This window comes from Marmota monax, unplaced genomic scaffold (genome assembly GCF_021218885.2).
Source record: "Marmota monax isolate L192 unplaced genomic scaffold, Marmota_monax_Labrador192_F-V1.1 WCK01_AAM20220418_F8-fsc00030, whole genome shotgun sequence".
NCBI classification, from domain to species: domain Eukaryota; kingdom Metazoa; phylum Chordata; class Mammalia; order Rodentia; family Sciuridae; genus Marmota; species Marmota monax.
In genome coordinates, this window is record NW_026691988.1 from 15,444,128 (window position 1) to 15,470,114 (window position 25,987).

A 25,987-nucleotide genomic window follows, 5' to 3' on the forward strand; every position below is an offset into this window, starting at 1 on the left:
TAAAGGAAAGAGTGTATAGTGAAGTATAGTTTTATCATTGCCCCTGTATAGTAACTGATAAATACATTAATAAGTAATTAATAAGTACACACAGAGTCTGCTTGAGATTGCATGTCCAGTAAGTGGACAAAGTAGCATTAAACCCAGGGACTGTTCTAGCTTTAGCCTGCTATGCAGGTCTGTCCCCTATATTCTGAAATTTTTAATTACATAGAAAATTTGGCTAGGGAAAGATTATGTTTAGGAATGAGAAGAACAGTGAAGAAAATATGAGCAAACATCTTTTCTTTCTTGCTGTACACTGGTTATCATTTATTACGTACCCACTGTGTACAGCTGTTTGAGGACAGAGCCATTACTTTCTCTGATATCCCAGCCTTTTCCAGTGTCACTCTGTCTTTGTGAGGGCCTTTCCACAGGCTAATCTCTATTGTGTATATTTAAGAAAATTTCATACAGTGGTCTTGTGGTGGATTGGGGTGCTTTTCTACAGATAAGAAAGTATTGCTCTCTACAGTCCTGCCCGTAAGACCTTAAAGGAGTTCTGAGGTGGGGAGATCAATCGTGAAGTATAGCCCTCTCCATTCCCTAGGCAAGGAGACTTCTGCCACCAAGTAGAATTCTGTTTGTAAGATGTCAACAAAGCCCTGGGTCTTGCCACCTAGCTGGTGATCTGCACATCCAGCCTGTTGGTGATTGAGCCTGTTGAGTAGGGTGTAGGAAGGATGGTTCTCCTTTCCTCCCCACGGCATCTTCTCCAAACCCCAAATGCTTTACTTTTCAGTGAGTCTTAGACTTGGTACAAATGATTGTCCTACTCCTGTGACTGGGCTTCCCTGACACAGTTTGACAGTTCGAGAGCTCCATTTCCCTAATGGCATCTGCAGTGCAAACGTTAATTCTTTATAGAACTCTAAGTGCAGCTTACAATCTCATATTCAGTTTTGGCATTAACACTTTACTAACCTGCAATTACGTAGGCCACACACATCACATTCCCTAAAGCTGGCATTACAAAAGCATAAGGCATTAGCCAGAATGAATTGATCCTACCTGTAAGCATCATGATCTTGTGTTTCTTTCCCTTGTTCTGACTTCCCCTTTGAGTAGTTCTAAGTCAGAATTTTCCTTTTGCCTGGGCAAAGTGGCACATACCTAATCCCAGCAGCTTGGGAGAGTGAGGCAGGAGGATCGAGTTCAAAACCAGACTTAGCAACTCAGCAAGACCCTGTTTCTAAAATAAAATATAAAAAAGGGCTTGAGATGTGGCTCAGTGGTGAAGCACCTCTGGGTTAAATCTCTGGTACCCCACCCCCCACCCTGCAAAAAAAAAAATTCCTCTTTTTACTACATTTCCTTTTATGTCTTTTTTTTCTATTCTTATGCTCATTATTGATAATCCTACCAGCTTCTTTTAGATCTGCTTCTTACTTCCCAAGGCACCCTTCTTTCTGTCTTAATCCTGTAGATTGTTGGGGGTGGGGAAGGAAAGAACAAAGAAGTTTATAGTTGTAAATTAAATCTTGGGGAGCGGGTAGTTTTTTTTCCTTTCAGTAAACTTATGTGTCATTTGCCTATACTACATATGTTTGTCTTGGTAAAACTACATGTGTTATGTAGAGGAAAGAATTAATGAGTGTTTTATAGAAGAATTCTGGCCCCAGCTTAGACAATATAGGTGGAATAGTCATTCCCTAAATAAGGAGAGAGAAGACAGCTCCAAACGGGAAACTCAAGTTTATCCTGCCTAACATGAAAGTCAATGCCAATAAAGATACATGTGTACCACAACAGCAAAAAACACTAAAGGGAATTTTATCTTTAAAGGTTATGGAAAACTTATCCCAGAACAAAATGTGCAACAAAAGTATAATTAACAATGAAAAATAAATACATTTTTCTCTGAAAGACTTATCATAGCAGTCTTCATTTTTCTTCCTCCTTGTCAAGAGAAGGGATAGTGTCCTTTTGGTTTGAGATTTTTTTAAAGTGGAGAACTCTTGGGACACACTGAGAATTTCTTTGCAACTGTGGAGCTTGTGTTTGGGGTTTTAATTATAAATAAATGAAATAGAATATAGGAAAATGTACTGGAGAGTCTGTTTTCCTAAGAAATGGTCTGTGACTCTGTCTTTATTGAAAATAAATATTTAAAACTCATGAGGCCAACTCTGCTGATGAGGAGGTAAGAACGAAATTGCCTTGTGAAAGAATGTAAGCACCTGGGGATCACTAAACTTCTCTTGCACTTGGAGGCAACTTTAGACAAATGAGCATACCTTGGCCAGCTAGGAAACCAAACAGCGTACAGCCTGCCTGGCAGCAGCTGGCAGTCAACAAACCATCCCTGGGAGCTTTCTAGTATGTTTACCGGTGTCCTGGGTTATTGAGATTGTTCAGGTGGAGTTGACATTGTCTTCAAAAGATAGTACTGACAGGAACAGTTTACTAACCCACTCAAAGAGGAAGTCAGATCAAAAGTACTGGTCAAAAGAGAGCACTCTCTTTCCTGTCATTTATCTGTACATGGCTGGGGCCAAGTAGTGGAATGTTGGCTTGGAATCTTCTAAATTACTTAGGAATATTTTATTCTAATAACACCATCATCCTTCCTATACAGTTTGATTTTAGGGTCAGGGATGCAGCAAATAAAGGCCTGCCACACGAGGAGGATTGCCAATGGGATCATGAAGACAAGAAAAAACATACCTAAACTTCAGTTTGTAAAGATTACATGTTTTACACTGTTACTAAAATTAACAAGAGTACAGAATGATGGTTACAAAATTAAAATGAATAAAATATCTTTTTCTGTGCTGATTATAAAGTAAAATAATAAAATAAAAGTTTCATGTAACTGTATAAAAAATTAAATTAACCCCTAATTTAAAAAATGTGTATAAATGAAAGAGATAAAAGTGTAATTTTTTTAAAAGTGCACATTATAATTGCAAAAAAAAAGCAAACCAAAAGGATACAAGGACAGATTTAACTCTGGTATGAACATAACCCTGGTGTTGGCACCCTCGGGGAAGTCAGGGGCATACAAGACTCCCCAGCACCTGTGCATTCACAGCTGACCTGCAGGTCTCTTGAGGAAGGTCTCAGCCTTCCCAGTCTGAGCATCAGAAAATGGTGGTGGAGCTGGATGCGGGGGATAATGTTCTCAATAGGTTCTAGGTCCAAGTAGCCCCTCAGAGGTAGGGGCTCCTTTTTGTTTATTAAGTATGTGCATGTTTATACTTTTAGACAGTCATCCAGTGCCCTAGAGACAAGTACCTATCCCTCACACCTAGGCATGTCAAATTAGGTAATTAATTCTATCACTCTATTTAAAAACAAACATACCAAAAATTGGTCTTATTGTTTTGAAACAATGTTCTACAACCATGTTTACAATATTTGACTTTCTGTATTTTTGTATGTACTGTAGCCTATTTCTTACAGCCCTGTACATGCTTGTGTATTTGGACCTACTCCCAATTGTTTCTTATACTTTGTTTTTTCATTCTGTGTGTCTTCATTATCATGAGGAGATAATGGCACTTTTTAGGGAAGATGTTATACCTTCATAGTGTTTTACTATCAAGCAAGATTTTTTTTTTTTTTTTTTGAGACAAGGTCTAATTATGTTGTCCAGGTTGGCCTTGAAATCCTAGGCTCAAGCAATCCTTCTGCCTCAGCCTCCCAAGTGCTGGGACTACAGGAGTGCACCACTATTCCTGGATGGCTCATGTATTTTATCTGAATTTTGAACAAAGTGCTCTTTTCCTCCTTCAAATGTTGATATTCAGACTTTTTTGTTTTTCCTTAAATGTACTCCTATGTCTCCAAAATACTATCTGAGATTTCCTGGCTTTAAAAGTGTGGAGGACAGTCAAAAGTGTTTGGGGGGTGTTTTAGAAGTTGCCTATAACCTGAAGACCCTGTAAGTCACTTGCCACAAAGCTTCCTCATCTCCTTCCCCCACCCCCGGCATCTCCCCAACACCCCACAGCCCACACACAGCTGGGTAAGGACTGACATTACCCAAGGGGTACTTCATTTTCTTCTTTAATTTGGTATGAAGTGAAACAAAGATTGAGGGGTTTTGAGCTGAAGATAAGTAAATCACCTCTTAGATCTTTAAGAAGGGATTATTCAAATAAATGTCACCAAAATTCTGAATGCAGAATTGATTAGTTAGAAACCCTTGCTTAATTCCTAGATATAACTTTTTAGGCATTATGTAAAGTGGATGTTTTCAAAGTTAACTTCATTTTTCTATTTCTTTTTAAAGCACCTGTCACCTACTATTCTATCTAACTTGGGAAGTTTCTCGCCTCATTTCTGGGTAGCAGCCGTTCCACTGAGGTCTCACCCTGGAGCTCTTTGATAATGTTGATGGGACCTGCTTGGGTGGAGGGGTCAATTTAGAAGCCAAACACAAGTGGGTTGAGTAGTGAGTGGGACACGAGGACATATTTACAGTTCACAAATCATTTATTTTGTTTGTGAAGAAGAGAAAAAGGGGTGATAACTAGTGGAAAATGTGATTTTGAGGGGTGTGTGTGTGTGTGTGTGTGTGTGTCTACGTGTATACATGACAGTTTAACAAAATTTGTATTCTGTCAAGAATAGCTTTACTGTTCTATAATGTAGCACAAAGTTCTACAGGAAGGATCTGGGAAGAACTGGCCATTGATAGGACAGTGATACTTCTCAGTTACAGGAGAGAGGAAGACCAATGGACAGATGGAGAGAAGATTACTGACGTGGTAGTAGGAAGATGAAGGAGTCCTAATCTAGTGGTTTTTAGTTTTTCAATGAAGTGTGGGGTAAGGTCAAATGATACTAAAACAGGGAGGGAAAGTCAGTTTTGGTATGGGAAAGAAGGCTTTACTTGGAAATTACTTAGACTCTAAGAAAGCAAGTTTATTAGGGAATGTAGTGCAATTATCAAGAAGTTGGACATTTGAGATTTGAATCAAATATTTAAAGTAAAATCAGTCTGAGTAATTTTCTTCGGTTATATTCATCCACAGCTGCTTAGGTTCAGAAAAGGCAAGTAATTTAGTAGATCCAGGCCTGGGATTTGCCATGGCTGAGAGAGAAGCAAGAAGATGAGGTTGTTTGTAATGATTATAATGATGGACTGTGGGTTCACATTTGGATAGATTCATCAAAAAATACTTTTAAACCTTAATTTTGCAAATATACTTCCATTTCAAGAGAGCAGGCTTATAATCAGACCATCTGTGTTCAAATCCCATTTCTACTACTTGCACATAACCTTGGGCAAATTATATAAGCACCTGCCCTAGTCTCCTTCATCTGTAAAATGGGGAGAGGACTCTCATATACATCTTGGCATTTTACTGTGGAGTGTGTTTACACGTAGAAAAATTTTATATGTAGAAAAGTTTTCGGGCTGGGGATGTGGCTCAAGCGGTAGCGCGCTCGCCTGGCATGCGTGCGGCCCGGGTTCGATCCTCAGCACCACATAAAAACAAAGATGTTGTGTCTGCCGAAAACTAAAAAATAATAAATATTAATTTTTTTTCTCTCTCTCTTTAAAAAAAACAAAAAGAAAAGTTTTCTACATGGAAAAGCACAACATGAGCCCTAGAATATTAGACTATTACCGTAATTAGCTGTGTGCATTCTGACCTACTGTGTCATCTCTCACTTGTCAACAAGGAAGGCTGTTTCTGTCACTGTCTTGTTGCCGAACAATATACTAGTTCTTTTTCTCACATTTGTATTTTTTAATTAACTTACTCCCCTTTATTTTTTTTCTGATATGCCTTTATCTTTATAATTGAAATGAAGTGATAAATAGCAAACTTCACAGAATCCAGTATAAGCATAAAACTAGGTAGGTAGTAATGACTATATTTAGCTATATGTCAGTTTGGGGGCAAGTAAGATGCCTTCTGATCATCTTCTAAGGTTTCAGGGGGAAAAAATAAGACCAGTCTAGTGAAAACTAATGGGTTTTAAAAATATCTTTCACAGAGTAGTTGTTTGCCCAGAAATCAGTATCTTCCCAATTGATCAAAAGTATCTGTGATTTGCTATTGGTTCATCGCCTCTTGTAGGCCTTTCTATTATGCAGCCTTTGAGGTTTTGTTTGTATGCTGTCTTATTCGTATTTTACTTTCTATGGCTTCTTAGAGTACATTATTCTGAATAATAGCAAGTAGAGGCATATCCTGTTTATTAATCTTAGTCGTGTGATATTTCTTTGAAGCCCATGAAGTGTGGGGATTATGTATTATCCCAACTGGGAAACTTAAGAGTAAAGGGGCACTTTTAATAATCATATCAAGATACTGACATGTAATTCCTGTATATAGTGCAGTATAAAGAAGGTCTGTCACAGATGTTGAAGGATAATTCACAAAATATATGCAAACACATAAACAGCATGAGTCAGATATTACATTTAACTCATTAATAAGAGAGAAACAGAAGTTATAGCAAGCTCCAAGGAGAAGACAAAGTACTACAGCTCTAGAGTCAAATAAGGAACCCAAAGATGAATTTACATAAAGATGTAAGGCTGACTAAGTAGTCTGTATCCACCCAGCAATAGCCAGTTGCATTCCAGGGACACAATTTACATATCCATAGACATAAAACATGCATTATTATCACTTTTCTTCAGTTTACAGAGTTTAAAATAGCTCAAAGATAATTTAAACTTTACAGGATACTGTTTTAGTCAGCTTTTTCTCTGTTGTGACTAAAGAACCTAACCAGAAAAACTGTAGAGGAGGAAAACTTTATTTGGGGGCTTATAGTTTCAGAGGTACTCAAATCCATAGATTGCAGTCTTCATCCTGGAAGATTATGGTGGAGGCAAGTGGCTCACATAACAATCAGGAAGCTGAGAGAGAGAGAGAGAGAGAGAGAGAGAGAGAGAGAGAGAGATCTCCACTCACCAAATACAAATAAGTACTGCAAAGCCATGCCCCAATGCCCCAGCTCCTCCAGCCACACCCTACCTGCCTTTAATTGGGTTTAGGCTCTATAACTCATTATTCCTCTAAACTTCTTTTTTTTTTTTTTTTTTTAATTTTTTATTGTTGGCTGTTCAAAACATTACATAGTTCTTGATATATCATATTTCACAATTTGATTCAAGTGGGTTATGAGCTCCCATTTTTACCCCATATACAGATTGCAGAATCACATCAGTTACACATCCATTGATTTACATATTGCCATACTAGTGTCTGTTGTATTCTGCTGCCTTTCCTATCCTCTACTATCCCCCCTCCCCTCCCCTCCCCTCCCCTCCCCTCCCCTCTTCTCTCTCTGCTCCCTCTACTGACATTCGTTTGTCCCCCTTATATTATTTTTCCCCTTCCCCTCACTTCCTCTTGTATGTACTTTTGTATAACTCTGAGGGTCTCCTTCCATTCCCATGCATTTTCCCTTCTCTCTCCCTTTCCCTCCCACCTCTCATCCCTGTTTAATGTTAATCTTCTTCTCCTGCTCTTCGACCCTACTCTGTTCTTAGTTACTCTCCTTATATCAAAGAAGACATTTGGCATTTGTTTTTTAGGGATTGGCTAGCTTCACTTAGCATAATCTGCTCTAATGCCATCCATTTCCCTGTAAATTCTATGATTTTGTCATTTTTTAATGCAGAGTAATACTCCATTGTGTATAAATGCCACATTTTTTTTATCCATTCATCCATTGAAGGGCATCTAGGTTGGTTCCACAGTCTAGCTATTGTGAATTGTGCTGCTATGAACATAGATGTAGCAGTGTCCCTGTAGCATGCTCTTTTTAGGTCTTTAGGGAATAGACCCAGAAGGGGAATAGCTGGGTCAAATGGTGGCTCCATTCCCAGCTTTCCAAGAAATCTCCATACTGCTTTCCAAATTGGCTGCACCAATTTGCAGTCCCACCAGCAATGTACAAGTGTACCCTTTTCCCCACATCCTCGCCAGCACTTGTTGTTGTTTGACTTCATAATGGCTGCCAATCTAACTGGAGTGAGATGGTATCTTAGGGTGGTTTTGATTTGCATTTCTCTGACTGCTAGAGATGGTTAGCATTTTTTCATGTACTTGTTGATTGATTGTATGTCCTCCTCTGAGAAGTGTCTGTTCAGGTCCTTGGCCCGTTTGTTGATTGGGTTGTTTGTTCTCTTATTGTCTAATTTTTTGAGTTCTTTGTATACTCTGGATATTAGGGCTCTATCTGAAGTGTGAGGAGTAAAGATTTGTTCCCAGGATGTAGGCTCTCTATTTACCTCTCTTATTGTTTCTTTTGCTGAGAAAAAACTTTTTAGTTTGAGTAAGTCCCATTTGTTGATTCTAGTTATTAACTTTTGTGCTATGGGTGTCCTATTGAGGAATTTGGAGCCCGACCCCACAGTATGTAGATCGTAGCCAACTTTTTCTTCTATCAGACGGCGTGTCTCTGATTTGATATCAAGCTCCTTGATCCATTTTGAATTAACTTTTGTGCATGGCGAGAGAAAGGGATTCAGTTTCATTTTGTTGCATATGGATTTCCAGTTTTCCCAGCACCATTTGTTGAAGATGCTATCCTTCCTCCATTGCATGCTTTTAGCCCCTTTATCAAATATAAGGTAGTTGTAGTTTTGTGGATTGGTTTCTGTGTCCTCTATTCTGTACCATTGGTCCACCCGCCTGTTTTGGTACCAGTACCATGCTGTTTTTGTTACTATTGCTCTGTAGTATACTTTGAAGTCTGGTATCGCTATACCGCCTGATTCACCCTTCCTGCTTAGCATTGTTTTTGCTATTCTGGGTCTTTTGTTTTTCCATATGAATTTCATGATTGCTTTCTCTATTTCTACAAGAAATGCCGTTGGGATTTTGATTGGCATTGCATTAAACCTGTAGAGAACTTTTGGTAATATCGCCATTTTGATGATGTTAGTTCTGCCTATCCATGAACAGGGTATATTTTTCCATCTTCTAAGATCTTCTTCTATTTCTCTCTTTAGGGTTCTGTAGTTTTCATTGTATAAGTCTTTCACCTCTTTTGTTAGGTTGATTCCCAAGTATTTTATTTTTTTTGAAGATATTGTGAATGGAGTGGTTGTCCTCATTTCCATTTCAGAGGATTTGTCGCTGATATACAGGAATGCCTTTGATTTATGCGTGTTGATTTTATATCCTGCCACTTTGCTGAATTCATTTATTAGCTCTAATAGTTTCTTTGTAGACCCTTTTGGGTCTGCTAGGTATAGAATCATGTCATCTGCAAATAGTGATAATTTAAGTTCTTCTTTTCCTATTTTGATGCCTTTAATTTCTTTCGTCTGTCTAATTGCTCTGGCCAGTGTTTCGAGAACTATGTTGAAGAGAAGTGGAGAGAGAGGGCATCCCTGTCTTGTTCCAGATTTTAGAGGGAATGCCTTCAATTTTTCTCCATTCAGAATGATGCTAGCCTGAGGCTTAGCATAGATTGCTTTTACAATATTGAGGTATGTTCCTGTTATCCCTAGTTTTTCTAGAGTTTTGAACATAAAGGGATGCTGTACTTTGTCAAATGCTTTTTCCGCATCTATCGAGATGATCATATGATTCTTATTTTTAAGTCTATTGATGTGGTGAATAACATTTATTGATTTCCGTATATTGAACCAGCCTTGCATCCCAGGGATGAATCCTACTTGATCATGGTGCACAATTTTTTTGATAAGTTTTTGTATCCGAGTGGCCAGAATTTTATTGAGGATTTTTGCATCTAGGTTCATTAGAGATATTGGTCTGTAGTTTTCTTTCTTTGAAGTGTCTTTGTCTGGTTTAGGTATCAGGGTGATGTTGGCCTCGTAGAATGAATTTGGAAGTTCTCCCTCTTTTTCTATTTCCCGAAGTAGCTTGAAAAGTATTGGTATTAGTTCCTCTTTAAAGGTTTTGTAAAACTCTGCTGTATACCCATCTGGTCCTGGGCTTTTCTTAGTTGGTAGTCTTTTGATGGTTTCTTCTATTTCCTCAATTGATATTGGTCTGTTTAGGTTGTCTATATCCTCCTGACTCAATCTGGGCTCCTCTAAACTTCTTACATTGTCTCATACATGAGCTTTTGGGGCACACCTCACAACATATAACCTCTAATTTTTTGCACCCATCAAAGGCCTTTGCAGTCTGTCACTACAAAGGCAAAACTGGGATGGCTGGGCACCCTCCTTGGATGTCAGCTATTCTCACTATTGTTTGCTTCATAGATTTTGGACTTAACTGCTTTGTTAGATTTAACTGCTTTGTTTAATTTTTCATTTTTTTCTTGGACTGATTCCTGTGCCTATTGCCTTTTAATAAGATTTTTAGTAACAAATCTATAATTTTATATGCTAGTTTATCAAACTGCCCAATATTAAGCTCCACTCCCATCTCATATTTGAGATTAGCTGGAAGCTTGGCTGTTGTTATTTGGGGGGTTGGGGGTGCTACTTTGATTCTGTTTTGGTTGCCTACTCTGGGAGAAATTGGAAGCATTTGGCAAGAGTTGCTGAACAATCTGCAGTTATTCAAATACTTTGAGCCTTTAGGTTCATTGTGGGTTTTGTTCTAACCCCCTCTTCCCTCTTAAAAAAGAAACCTAGCAGCCAACAGCATCTACTAGTTTTTCTCTTTTTTTTTAACTGTTATTTTGTAAGCTGCAGTTTTACTCTTGCAACCAGAAGCTGTATTTATTTTCAGCGTTGGCAGTTCTGCCTAATGAATCAACTGGTATTGAATTCACGAAAGGAGATGCCGGTTCCCTGTCTCCATCTGTTTGCCAAATGTGTGTGTGTGTTCCCTCAGCTCCTGGTACACAGTGGCGTTACTCAAGAGAGCCATTAGCAAGGAGTGTTCGCCTTGAATTCTTGGTCCTCTGCTGACCCGATGGTAGTATTTCCCCCTCATGGCTCCACAAGGGTTGTGTGAGGTGAAGCTGCACACCTGGGATTCTAGAGGGAGCATCCTTTTATTTGTGATCTATAAAGTCTGGCCCTGCTTTAATGAGACCTTTGGTTTGGTCCTTGAGCCGTGGTTCCTTCTCTCATGGTGGGATGTGTGTCTCTGTGGAGTAGTGTTGTCATGGGGATTGAAATCACTCAAAACACAAGAGAAGTTACGCACTGAATCTTGGTAGGCTGAGACCAGGAGCCCATGGTGGCATATTGGATTAACGCTACATTTTTAGCAAATTGTCCTTTAATTCTTGTTGATGGTAGAGAGGATGTTCTTTCTGATATTCTGCATTTCTGCCAAGTTCTTGGCCACACTATGTGTGGTAGAATTTAGATCAGAAAGCTTAAGTTCCTGCCCAACAGTTTTTAGAGAAATGTAGGTATAGATTTTAAAAAAAAATTTTTTTCTTAAATTTGCTTTTATGAATATTTTAGTGTCATCTTTCTTGTGTAGTGTGCTATTTCACTTAGCTTACTAAACAGAATTGAGTGTCATCTAAGAAGTCTTTGGAGTACTATTAAATGTTATTAATCTATTCTGACCTAGATAAAGGAGAGTAAGCTATTTTTAAATACGAGGCCACTAGCCCATCAAAGTTATGAGCTGTTTAACACACACACACACACACACACTAAGGGACCTAATATAAACACTACATTTACCAGTTTTACCCTTATCTTATTCCCCCAAAGATTTCCAGCCAATACATGAATTAGTTTTGGAATTTACACAAAAAACAAAACTGAAAATGTGCTTTAAAGTGAAGAATAAGGATCCAAGTGAAGTGGCTCAATTTGTAGAAAAATAATAACACTGTTTACTGAGGGAAACTGAAGTAAGGGGGCATTAAGAAGAGGGGCATAAGGTCAAAAGAAGAAAGAGGTGTCATGCCAAGGATAACCCAGAATCCCAGAAAGGGGTGAAAGAGCAGATTTGCTCCGAGGAAAGAGACCGGGTTGAAGAGCAAGGATCCTCATAGACCGAGAGGTGGAGGTTTATTCAGAATTAAACTCTTCATTTCTCAGTCTTTAGAAATTCGATGAAAATTTCTAAAGTGTAGTGATTCTTCACAGCAGTTCTGCTGTCAGAGGATTTGTTCTGAATGAGAATCTATATCTGCTTAACTGGAGTGGAATTATCCTGGACTCTGGGTTGATCAAGCCTGGGGCCAAAGGATTTGTGACAGTCATTCTTTATATCTACCTTTTAATATGTAGTTTAAATTCTTTTTGACATGGGTAAAACAAATGTCTTTTCATTTGTCTATTCATATGTCTATAGTTGCTCAAATGAAATTTCTTATTGATGTTCCATTAATGAGTAATAATTGTTTTGCATGTTTGTTTAAAATTTTTTTGGAAAATTCTGTTTGTGTGTTTTATTTGTGAATTATATTTTGTTGTGTTTTGCTTATTCTGGGAATTTTTCTTTTTGTTCCCCCAGCCATCAAACACAGACGACCTGTTGGGATCATCCTAAAATGACCGAACTCTTTCAATCCCTTGGTTAGTATTATTTTGTTTAATAGTAAGGAATTAACCTGAATAGGTGAGAACTGTATATTCTTCAAAGGAAACTAGTCACTAGTTTTTCTTATATGGCATATAATATGAAAAGAATCATGTCATTGACACTTAAAATCAGTTTAAGGCAGCACACACCTGGAATCCTAGCAATTGCAGAGGTAGAAGGCTCACAGGTTTGAGGCCAGCCTGGGTAACTTACAGAGACCCTGCCTTAAAACAAAAAATAAGGACTCAGAATGCAGCTCATTGGTAGAGGGCCTCAAGGTTCACTCCCCAATTCGCCCCCACAAAAGAAAAGCAATTGAACTTCTAAAGGCAGTGCAGTAAATAGGTATTGTGAACATATTAGTTGAAAGAGAGTAAGAGTACATTTACTAGGGGGAATGTAATTGTACATTTTACCTTCCTCGTATTGGGTCATCTTAAACTTTGGCTTTGCATGCAAAACAAACAAACAAACAACTGGGCACAGTGGCCCAGGCCTGTGATTCCAGCTACTCAGGAGGCCAAGGCAGGAGGATTATGAGTTCAAAGCCAGCTTTAGCAACTTAGTGAGGCCCTAAGCAACTTAGTGAGACTCTGTTTCAAAATAAAATATTTAAAATAAAAGGGCTATGGATGTGGCTCAGTGGGTAAGCATCCCTGGGTCCAATACCCGGTGACTCCCAAAACAGAAACCTCCAATCCACTGCTTTAAATTTGCTTTTAGCTCTCTTTTTATTTAGCAGATTTTATCAAATTAGCTTACCCAATTTTATTTTGCTTAAGTCACGAACAGCTAGATTCATTTGAATATTAAAAAATGGAAGAAAACACATTAGATGCTCTTGTTTTAATTGCTATAAACTATGGATTTCAATCGATCACTTGTCCTGTTTCCTATAAACTGTGGATTTCAGTCGATCACTTGTCCTGTTTCCTTCAGGTTGGTCCAGTGATTTTTAAAGTTTCTCTTTGAGGAACTAAGACGATGCTGAAGGGACCAAGCATCCTGATCCTCCCATTCCCACTTCAACAAGTACATACACATCTCTTAAGCATTTGGCTTCTTGCACGAGCTTTCATTTGGTAGGAAATGGAGTGCAAAAGTCAAATAAGCAAGAGAAAAGCCACTTGTTTGCTTTGTCTGGAAGAGAGGGGTCCAAATTTTGATGTTATACGAGTTTCCCTGTAAATCTGCTAGTGTCTGATTCTCTGTCTTTAGGGAGCAAAAGAAGAAATTTGAGTAGCCTTTGTTTAAAAGATGTAAATATTGATCATAGAATCATTTCAACCAGATTCATACAAGGTCAGAAGAAGCAAATAAAATGGAAGGAGTGTAGAATAGATCAGATTTATGAGTAGTGAGATAACTTGGTGGACAGACAACTAATTGTCCTTAGGGACAGTGCCCTGGAGGAGAACCCCTGGAGCAGGAGTGGAGTGTATGAGGTCTTAATAGTCACTGGGCTTCCTTTTCCTCATCTTCCTTCTTTTCCTGTATAAGGCCAGGAAGGTGTGATCCCTTTGCTCATCTGTTGTAAGGGTTGTGGCTGATGCTCCTGTAACACAGACAGGTTCACTAGAGAAAAGCAAAACAAATGCATTTAGTTAAAGTTTTACATAACACAGCGTATTGAGAAATGAAGACCCAAAGTCCCTGGGGAATAGAAACTTTCAATGTTTATGCCTAGGCTAATAAAGAATGATAGCCATGTACAAGTGTGATTAGAAAGAAGGGTCCAACTTAATGGTAATGGACTGAGATGGAAGTTTGGGGGTCTCTCTGTTCAGATTTTTCTTGGCCTCTGAGTGGCATTCTTTTCTTCTACATATTGGTCAGGACACCTATTGTGAGGGTCTTCAGGGAAGGAGGGAGAAGATCAGAGACTGACCTTTCTAGGTTTTATGCCTTTAGTTTGGAGAACAAAAGTTCTAGTTTCCATAGCTTGCCAAAGGACAGGAATTCTGCTTTCTGCGACTTGCTTCAGGGGAGAAAGAGGCGTGTGAGTCAGAAGGAATGGAGAAGGTCAGAAAGTCCTCTCTGTTGGGGACATTCTGATCTCCCTCAGTTGAAGAACTTAGCATGCCGAAGCACCTTACTTTGACATTTTCTGCATAGCGTTGCTTGGAAACGTGTCTCTATTGGGTACTAACCACCACTTAATTATTTTCCTAAATAGATGGGAAATTTAGGAGAAGGCTTTTTATTGCAGATAGACATAATGATTTCCATCATCCAGAGTAAGCAAATACATTTTTTAGCATTCCAAGGAAGTCAAATCATAAGCACACTTTTAAATTGTTCTTTCTTCCATTTCAGCCGACCTGAATAATGTACGTTTCTCTGCCTACCGTACAGCAATCAAGATCCGAAGACTGCAAAAAGCACTATGTTGTGAGTTATTCTAACAAAGTTCCTCACTCTGTTCTTTGGATTCCCCTCCCAACAAAGATAAATGGAAAGGGCAATGCATTTGCAGAGTTAATCTGATTTGCCGTGCACCTCACTCAAGGAGTTGGCTGTGTTTCTATAAATGCTTCATTATTTGCCCCAACAGAATGCAGGAGTAACACAAATGAACATATGCCATTCGCAGTTGGAGTACAAAATTAACCAAAACACAGGAGTAACATAAAAAGCTCTTTCAAAAATTATGCTGCCACCCAATTTAAAAGCATTAAATCATGAAATCACAGTAGTAGGTCATTGCCTTTTTACTGCTTTGTATTCATTTAGAAGTTTAGAGCTCCAAACAGTTTATTCCCATATGATCATATATTAAAGAAACATGAATCACGTTTCTGATCCAAATGGGAACTTTTACCTTAGCAAATTAGAGAAAAGTCTCTATTTTCTTCTTTAAAATATCTTGGGACTTTTAGTAGTATCAACAAATTTTTCCTGTGGAGGGTTTGTTCATAGTATTCTGTGATAGATATTTTGCAAAAAAGTTATTTCCCCCCAACACAACATAAAATTAAATAGAAATATGAGTACTTATGATAGAGCATAGATTTAAGCCATTTGTGGTTGTAGTTTTAATGATTGAGTTTATCCAAGAACATTTAGGCCTTGTCAGTTGCTACAGAAAATGATGTTTGCCTATATTTTTAAGATAATTTGAAAAGTTTCAAGTGCTCTTGGTTTGCTGTCTTTTATTAATAGTTGTTACATGAATAGGTGGTTCAGTGAAACTGTAAAAAATTACTCTTAGAGAAATGATGTTGGGGTTGAAAATTTTACTCTTTAAAAATTAATAGAAATTAACCATTCAAGCTGCCTACATGAGAGTTAATAGAGATGTTCAAGCACTCAAGAAAACAGCAGCACCAAGCTTTAAGAAAAAAATAACCTAAGTTCTGTGTGGAAGAGAAGTCGAAAGGGCTGAGAAACACCTGCAGATAAGGCAGGAAAGGGAAGATGAGGTGACATTGATTCTTAATGATCCACAGAGTCCCAGAGATAATGAGCAGGCTCTGGTGGTTACAGCAAGTGTCACCAAATGACCAGTGCAAAAAAAATGGGAGCCAAGATGCTCCAGTAGGGCCCTGTATGTCAAGTGAGAAGAGAATAGAAGTAGATTATGAACACACAGAAAGGGCGTTCAGTCCACTCAGCGAGTCTGCAGTGACAGCAGTTTTGAAAAAGGGTCAGTTGCGTGTCCACTACCCAGCTGACAGGTCTAGAAGGGCTTCTCAGGCCTGATGAGCTATGAAATGAGGACAAATGACTCAGCCACAATCTCCGCAGACAGAAGCCCACTTTGTATCATTATGAACATGGGTCCCAGCTTTTTGGTAATACTTCTGGGTGGATAAGCATGTTAATGTGTTTGGTGTTTGTTTCTGTTGATTCTTTTCTGAAGAAAAGCTCCCTCTTTCAGCTCATTTTTAAGCCTGAAAGGAACAGAAGAGAGACTGCTCCAACTTCTACACTAAAGGTCATTTTATAGTGCACAGGGGAGTGCTGGGTAGTGTGGGGTCTTGAGTATCCAGGGGACAGCCTCGCCTGTCTCTATGTCCATCTCTTACACAAGGAAGCCACTGAGTCTTCTTTGCCATTGCCTTTGGCCTCCTCTGGGCTCCAGTCGGGGCCTGTTTATGATTAATCGGCTCCTTCCTCTCCCATCTTCTCTGTTTACTCAATATGTTCCGACCACTCCGCGGCAATGGTCTGTAACCCTTTATTCCTCCCAAATTCTGTTAAAAATTTACCTCTTTCGGAAACATTTACAAGCAAATCCCACCTGCCTCTGATTTCCCTAGTGCTTTATGATTGCCTGTAATGACAGTTTCTCACCTGAGCAACATATGCCTGCCTCATGTGATAGAGTCGTGGTCCAAGGGTTCAGAACTGCTGTTGGTCAGGGTCAGCTCTCATGCTGTGCAGATCCACCCCCCGGTGTAATGCCTTAATAAGGGAGCACTCTGTGGCTGTTCTGCCATTAGTCACTCATGTTTAGGACTCCAAGATCGTATAGATGAAACAAGGTGGAGACTGGCTTCTCAGGGTTAAAGAACTCAAATTCATCTGAGAATGTTCCATGTAGGCTCAGTGCCCCTGTAAGCAGATGTCTATTGCCCTTAGAGGGGAATGGCCTTCGCCTGGCCTGTCTCTATGTCCATCTCCTACACTTTGCTCCCCTGTGGACTCTCACCATTTCTTACTTTGCTTACTGAAATGGTAGACTTGGTATCTGCTCCTCCTGAAATGCTCTTGTCCTAGCACTTCGAGCCTGTATTCGTCCCATGGCTACTGTGTTCTCTTCCTTTGGGTCTCAATTTGGCTGCCATCTGTATTTTAATTTGGCTCTCTGCAGCTTCTCCCTGAAGCAGCTTACTCCTGCTGTGACATCTCATGGAATCTCTTCTTTCCTTACATGATACTTGTCATGGGTTTGTCTCAGGCACTAAGGCAAAGGGTCATAATTGTTAATATTATATCTAGGTACTTATTTGTTATCTGTCTCTCCAAATGAATTAAGCTTTTACGAGAGGGATGAGTCTATGTTCTTCTCTACTTAGGGCTTCATATAATTTCTGGTGCAGAGTACAGGTCACTCAGGACATATTAAGTGAATGATTTGAGTTTGAAGGTTATATAGGACTGCACCAGAGATGTGTACAAGATTTATAGTAGCATTTTTAATAGTAAAATTTGTTTAATCTTGACATATTCATAAATGTGATATAACAGAGCAGCAAAAATCAATGAACTAGCAATTCACATCAGCATAGTGAATGTTGGATCTGTAAAGTGGGATGAAAAAATCAAATGGCAGAAGAAATTTGTACAGTTCAGTTTTATTTGTATATCGTTCAAAACCATGAAGAACTAAATGTTGTACAGTTCAGTGACACATATAAACTTTAAAGAACTAAAAGTGAAATAGAAAGGTTAAAGGTAACCCTGTCATTTTAAGGGGGCATAATTAGGGAGGATTTATGAGAAGCTTCGATGATGTTGGTAATTTTCTATTTCTTTAGTTGTGACATGGTTTAATTGGTACTCCTGTGAGTTTTCTTCAAACGACACATGTACTACGTGTGTGTGTGTGTGTGTATATAAAGAATATATATTGTATTGTGATGTAAGGGCTTTTTAGGAACAAAGGATAGTGGAGAAGCAAAGGGAAGTGTTGAGGAGGGAACCAGTTCCTTTTATCATGAAGCTCATTTTTTCTTGAGAAATATACACAGGATTTAGGTGTGTGGCTAGTAACCAGGAATAAAAAGGGAGGTAGTTCTGTGCATAAGAAAGCAGAAGGTTTATGGATCATAAATCATCAAGCAATGGGGTCCGAATGGAATAGCTTAGCCATTTGCCCAGTATCCAGAAATTTCCTTTAATTCAGTGTCGGTCCGTTCAGAGGTCATTTCTTTCCTGAAATGTTTATTGATTCTTTAGCGTTTTGTTCCTCTAGTTCCCATAGTGTCATAGTTAATGTTCAGATACTTTTTTGTACAACCGACTCCTGTGTGAATTTGGAGATAGGGCCAAGAGGAGAAAGTATGCATTAGAGAATATTTAAAACAGATAGAAGGGCAGAAGGAACAGAGGATGAGTAGATGGTTTGCGAGAATGCTGATCAAGGCTGAGCTGGCTGGTGTTAGTGGGAGGGAAGAAAGAAATCTCAAGATTTGAATCACATGGGATACAATATCCCATTTTTCTGAGTATACAGGTTGCAGAATCACATTGGTCATGCAGTCACATATATACACACAGTAATAATAATGTCTGTTTCATTCTACTATCCTTCCTATCTCCCCAACCCCTCCCCTCCCATCACTTGTCTGTACCTGATCTAAGGTAGTGCTGCTCTTTTTTTTCCCTCGTATCTTCATACGTATATTTTGTATAACAGTGAGGTCTCCTTCCACCATCCATGCAATTCCCTTTCTCCTTCCCTTTCCCTCCCACCCCTCTCCCCTATGTAGAAGTAATCTTCTTCCCATGCTCTTCCTCTCTTACCCATTTTGAGTCACCCCCCTGCCCCATATCAAAGAAGACATTTGGCATTTGTTTTTTGGGGGATTGCCTAACTTCACTTAGCATAATCTGCTCTAATGCCATCCATTTCCCTATAAATTTGCCATGATCTTATTATTTTTTAGTGGTGAGTAATATTCCATTGTGTATGTATGCCACATTTTTTTTAATCCATTCATCCATTGAAGGGCATCTAGGTTGGCTCCACAGTCTAGCTATTGTGAATTGTGCTGCTATAAACATTGATGTGGCTATGTCCCTGTAGTATGCTGTTTTTAGGTCTTTGGGTATAGTCTGAGAAGAGGAATAGCTGGGTCAAATGGTGGTTCCATTCCCAGCTTTCCAAATTGGCTGTACCAATTTGCAGTCCCACCAGCAGCGTATGAGTGTACCTTTAAAAAAAAAAAAAAAGAATTAACACCTGGGCACTGCCTTTGCAGGTTTTTTTTTTTACAATGACTTGGATGCAGATTACTGTCCTGGAAATAGGCAAAGCACCCAGTTTGACCTTGTTTTTTGCCAGGCTGCCATCATGTGACAACTGCAGATATTTCTCATCAGTGGGCTACTGAGCCCAGGCACACAGCTTGGTTTTAAACTGTTTTGAGCTCTTTGTCTCTACTGTAATGATTGCCATTTTCTGCCTCCAGACAGAATGCAGGTTCAAGAAATTAATTGATCTCATTTGGAAGAAAATAAAGTTCTAATGCTGCCATCCAGGTTAAAAAAAAAAGAATGAAAGAAATTTGGGTAGTACTGTTGGTAAGCTGATGTTGCTTAACTCAATTATAGTAACTGAATTTTCTGCAAATCAGAATTGTAAAAAGATTTGAATGCCTATAAATTCCTTATTTTCCCATCATTATGCCTGTTATTAGATATTTAAATATAATAAAACTTGAAGCAAATTGGAAAAAAAAAAAAAAAGGAAATCTCAAGATTTGCAGCCTAGATTTCAGTGTAGGAAGACAGGACCTTTATTTGGAACATAGCAAGGTAAAGATTCCTAAAAAAGAATGGTAGGCTCTAGTAGGAGACCCAGCAACAGGAATGTGGGTCTGGTGTTCAGGCGGGAGATAAGAAGAAAAGGGAAACAGGATTCATCTGGATAAAAGTCTTACTGAAGTCATGAAGTGACCGAGGGCAGGAGGCTTAGAACATTGAAGGCCAAGTGTGAAACCTTGAGCACCAGCTATATTTCTGTTTTGCTTGGGAAGTGGACATAGGAAAGTGCTAAGAAGGAACAGGCAAACCACTTCAGACCTAAAGAAAAGCCAGAGAAGCCCTAGGTCGGGTGTTGTCTGGCAGAACAGAATAAAGATGCATTTCTACTTGATCCCCTGTGCCCCATGTGTGGGATTAAAGAAAAAGTGTGAAAGTTGGTTAGAAAATGATTCTGCTGTTTGTTTCATTTACCGCATGACTGGGCTGTCATTTGTCTCCCTTTGAAAAGAGAAAATCATAATTTTCTGTGATTTAAATGTAGTCAGTTCTTTAAAGGCACCTAAATGTGACACTCTTCAGGAAGATGTATGCTTGGCTTAGGCACTGAGGCAAAGTGTCAGAGTAAATCACTGAAAATTGAACACATGATGGTCTGTGGGATGTGGCAAATTACTGTCACAGCTGCAGAGTGCATAACAAGGGAGCCTTTTCTAAAGAAGTGAAGGACAGTTTGATTCAGGAAATGGTCTTTTTGAAATCTGGTCTGTTGTCACTTTATGCCATGTGGGGGTCCAACAGCAGTGGCCTGTTGCTGGCATAATTAGTATTGGAATTCTAAAAACTTAGACCGCTTTGGCAGCATTTGAATGTATTTCTTTGTATCTGTGGGGAATTGCAGATCTGTAGCTACTGTCCTTTATTAAGCATTTTCTTTGTCAGGCATCTTGGAGATATGAATTTTGCTACTGCTAGCCAGAGGTTTCTAATTGAAAACAATCTGAAGTGCCAAGAAATGAGGTAAAAATGATAATAAAAATTCCAGATGGTTCTTAGATTATTTTTCTGGCACCATCTCTAACTCATGTGAAGCTCATACAGATTATTCTTATAATCATTTTACCAATGATACATGTGAAGCCTAAAGGAAAGTATTGGCCTGTGGTCCCGACATGTATGTTTTATGTTAGAGTCTGTCTTTTAAAAAAAAAAAAGAAAGTTCTTCCCATTGAGTTGTTTCAGAAATTGTTGTAGTCTCTATAGTTTTAAAGTAATTCTTTTTCATTGCAGATACATTTAAAAACCACGTAATTCTATGGTGTCTAATCAGCTAACATTGACACATTTCATAAATGTCTTTAAAAATCTAAATTAATGGTTATTCAATAGTTAGAAATAGGTAAACACAGGGAAGCTATTTGCTCATTTTGATTAACTGTCAAAATATGCCATAGGTTTTGAGGAAACAGTTTTCGCATCAGGCGAAGAGGAAGTGGTTGGTTATATGTTTTTTGAAAAGTTCCACTGATATTATGTTTTTTTTTTAATTCTCAAAAGTGAAAGGTGGAGATAGTAGATAAATTTTAGAGAACAGTAATTTCCACGAGAAGATTTTAAATTAATATGGGTTCTGTAATGTCTTATGCCCTTATGTTTAAATTTGGAAGGGTCATTTTCTATAACTCAATAACATACAATGAATAACTCAAAGTCTATTTTCAAAATGGAGAAGATTTCATCTTTGTCTGAGCCCCTCCACTTGGCTTTTGTGGGCAGCATGTGACTGTCCTGGAGCTCTGCATGTCCCCTTCATGGTGACCACATGCACCCCTGTGTAAGTGACATGTGCATGCCATTCCTTAGGACCTCCTAGACTTGCTTGAGTTCTTTTCTGTTCTCAAGCGATTCTACCCTCTGGAACTCTTTGCTTGCTTCCCATGGTTCTCTTGAATATTGTCTCTTTTACACAGCCCATTTCAAATCCCACCTCATTGGGATTTTTCAGTTGTCTTCCTATGAAGCATCCTTTATCCCAGACCTGAAATCCAAAATCTGAAACTCTTTGAGCACCCACATGATGACATAAGTGGAAAAATTCCATGCCTGACCTTTTGTGATATGTCACAATCAAAATGCTAGTGCTCTAAAAGTCTTATACATTTTTAATTGATTTTATTATTTTTTAAATACATGAGAACAGTGGAATGCATTACAATCCTTATTACACATATAGAGCACAATTTTTCATATCTCTGTATATAAAGTATGTTCACATCAATTATATAAAGTTACCTGCAGGCTATTTATTCAGAGTCTATATGAACCAAGTAAATTTTGTATTTAGATTTGATATTTCATTATGTATATGCAAATATTATAATATTCAAAACAAAAGAAAATAAAAAATCCAAAATACTTTTGGTTACAAGCATTTCTGCAAAGGGATACTCATCCTGCACTAGCTCTCTGAGAGGGTCATGTATTCTTCTCTTAGGGTACTTTTGTCCTTTTCATAAAGTTATCAGGAAGGCTTTGGGTTTCAGGGGCTCTGTGTGTACTCTAGACTCTCTCTAGCACTGGCCTTGCCCACTGTAGATGTTTTATACTTGAAGGGTAAGGATAAGAGCAAATAGATATGTGAAGAACAGTGTCCTCCTGAGAACCTCTGCAAATCTTCCTTGGCTACAGGTTGCCAAGGTGCCAGAGCCTCATGGGAAGTAAGCTAGATTGGGGCCAGACTGTGACAGCCCATTGATCAGGCTTGATTCAGGAGGCATTGGAGAATGATCGTATTCCTACAGAACCTGCTTTTTACCTGAGCCTCACCAGTGGACTCCATATGTCATTATATATGTGTTAAAATATCTTTTTGACTTGAAAAATTGTGCTCTATATGTGTAATGTGAAATGAATTGCATTCTGCCTCACATATAACAAATTTGAATAAATAAATAATTTAATAAAAAATAAAATAAAACAAAATACTCTTTTCAAGGACCCCATTAGTCTGGAAGTTATATAGAGTAGTTGAACAGTGGGTACCAACCTATAGTTAGATAAGAGCAAGAAGTTCTGGGATGCTGTTGCATAGTAGGGTGATTATAGATGGTAATAATGTACTGTACATTTTTGAAAAGCTTAGAAGGATCTTGAATGTTTCACCATTAAGAAGTGATCCATATTTGAGGAAATAGGTACGTTCAACCTGACTTAAGCATCACAAAATGTATTCACATATCAAAATGTCACATTGTACCCCATGTGTATTAATGTCTATAATTTTTGTTCTTAATGTCAGTTTAAAAGTCAACTTTTAAAAGTCAAAGAACAGAATTGCTGTTATTTCTTTAAAAATCAAAATTGACTTAACAGGATCAATTCTTTTTTATTAATTTTTTAATTTATATTTTTATATTTATATATTAATTTTATTTATATATGACAGCAGAATGCATTACAATTCTTAATTACACATGTAGACACAATTTTTCATATCTCTGGTTGTATACAAAGTATATTCACACCAATTCGTGTCTTCATATATGTACTTTGGATAATGATGTCCATCACATTCCACCATCATTTCTAACACCATGCCCACTCCCTCCCCCACCCACTGGCCTATCTAGAGTTTGTCTATTCCTCCCATGTGCCTCCTCCCTACCCCACTATGAATCAGCCTCCTTATATCAGAGAAAACATCCGGCATTTGTTTTTTTGGGATTGGCTAACTTCACTTAGCATTATCTTCTTTAACTCTATATATTTTCCTGCAAATGCCATGATTTCATTCTCTTTTATTGCTGAGTAATATTCCATTATGAATACAAACAACAATAAGTGTTGGCGAGAATGTGGGAAACAGGTACACTCATACATCACTGGTGAGACTGCAAATTAGTGCAGGTAATATGGAAAGCACTATAGAGATTCCTTGGAAAATTGGGAATGGAACCACCATTTGACCCAGCTATCCCTCTCCTTGGTCTATACCCAAAGGACTTAATTTGCAGGGAAATGGATGGCACTAGAGCAGATTATGCTTAGTGAAGCTAGCCAATCCCTAAAAAACAAATACCAAATGTCTTCTTTGATATAATGAGAGCAACTAAGAACAGAGCAGGGAGGAAGAGCAGGAAGAAAAGATTAACATTAAACAGATACATGAGGTGGGATGGAAAGGGAGAGAAAAGGGAAATTGCATGGTAATGGAGGGAGACCCTCATTGTTATACAAAATTACATATAAGAGGTTGTGAGGGGAATGGGAAAATAAACAAGGAGAGATGAATTACAGTGGATGGGGTAGAGAGAGAAGATGGGAGGAGAGGGAGGGGGGATGGTAGAGGATAGGAAAGGTAGCAGAATACAACAGTTACTAATAGGGCATTATGTAAAAATGTGGATGTGTAACCGATGTGATTCTGCAATCTGTATTTGGGGTAAAATTGGGAGTTCATAACCAACTTGAATCTAATGTATGAAATATGATATGTCAAGAGCTTTATAATGTTTTGAACAACCAATAAAAAAAACCCAGCATATTATAGGCATACAACCACATCAATATTTATAGCAGCACAATTCACAATAGCTACACTGTGGAACCAACCTATATGCCCTTTAATAGATGAATGGATAAAAAAAATGTGGATCAATTCTTAAATGGAAGAGTCTAGCTAAGTATTTGAGACTAGAAATGCTTTTGGATCAGTGTTGTCATGTGCAGTGACCAAACATAATCCTTTTTCTCACCTGATTAGTGGATCTCTTAGAGTTGAATACAACAAATGAAGTTTTCAAACAGCACAAGCTGAACCAAAATGATCAGCTCCTCAGCGTTCCAGATGTCATCAACTGTCTGACGACAACTTACGATGGACTTGAACAAATGCACAAGGACCTGGTCAACGTGCCACTCTGTGTGGATATGTGTCTCAACTGGTTGCTCAATGTGTATGACACGTGAGTTTCTATTTTTTCATTAAATTACAATCATTGGATTAAATATGTTGATAACAGAATGCATCTAATATTTAAAGATATTTTTAAAAGCATGCATTTTTTTTACAAAGTACTTTCATAGTATTCATTTCAGTGGAAATATTTATTTTAGATGTTGAAAATAAGTATCTTTCCAAATCACTGAACTCTTAGCAAACAATAGATGAAAAGGAATATGCAACTACTATTTGAAGATTTTGCTTCAGTTTACAAAGGCTGTCAAATCTGTAGTATTCTTTGTCAAGAAGCTAGAGAAATCAAAGGTAACCAAGTCTGATTTCCTTCTCCTCCTTCTTTAATGTCTTATATTATTTCCTTTTTAAAAAAGAAAAAATCTTGTATTATTGTTATGAGCTAGAATAATTTATGAGCTCATAATAATCTGTTCTTCAGTCTTAGTGTGACATCTTAAGAGCAATTTGAATGGCAATGAACTCGATTTAAATTGTCTTTTGATATTAGTTTATTTATTGCCGGGGTGGTTATGTGTATATACGGTGTTTTAAATAATGTATTCTACAGGACTCTATCTGTAATTTAATTTGGTGCTCACTGTTACATAAAGAGCACTCTCAACTTCCAGCATAACTCATCTGCCATTAATTTGGCCCTTGTGATTATGGCAATGAATTTGTGAGCTAATCAGTTCTAGAAAGACTTGCTGTGGGCTGACATTTCTGAAACACTAGGAATTATTCATTCTTCTGGTAGGGGGTTAAAATATGCAAAGATGAAACAGGAAAATTAGGACTGTTGCCTGTCTTGGAATCTAAAAGTTATTGTCTCTTAACTAGCTGTAGGAAAATTTGTGTTCATCAGCTTTTGTTTAGAAAGAAGATAGATTATAGTTCATTACCCTACTTATTTAGCAGCTGATTGAGTCTGTGTAAGAAATAAGTGATGGTGACAGAGGTTTATAAATGATTTATTTAAATTTTTATTTTTTAGAAAAATTTTTTTATCTTTCAGCATTCACAAATATTATAAAGTCTCTTTTTTTTAAATAATAAAATATCCATTGTGTGCTTAAGGGCTCTTAAGAAACTCACTGACACATGAGTCTCAGTTACCATAATGAATATGGGATTTACTGCATCCCTGTCTGAGGTA

At 38.0% G+C, this 25,987-nt stretch overlaps 1 protein-coding gene across 10 annotated transcripts in view; it reads left to right on the top strand.

The window, feature by feature from the left end:
- The window catches only part of Utrn (utrophin), a 513,444-nt gene that overhangs the window by 425,426 nt on the left and 62,031 nt on the right, over positions 1–25,987 (top strand). For all 10 annotated transcript variants that reach the window (XM_046450838.2, XM_046450847.2, XM_046450858.2 and 7 more), the window contains 3 exons: positions 12,375–12,436; positions 14,760–14,834; positions 24,637–24,838. In XM_046450838.2, the coding sequence (XP_046306794.1) occupies positions 12,375–12,436; positions 14,760–14,834; positions 24,637–24,838 (339 nt within the window). The remainder of the gene's footprint in view (positions 1–12,374; positions 12,437–14,759; positions 14,835–24,636; positions 24,839–25,987) is intronic.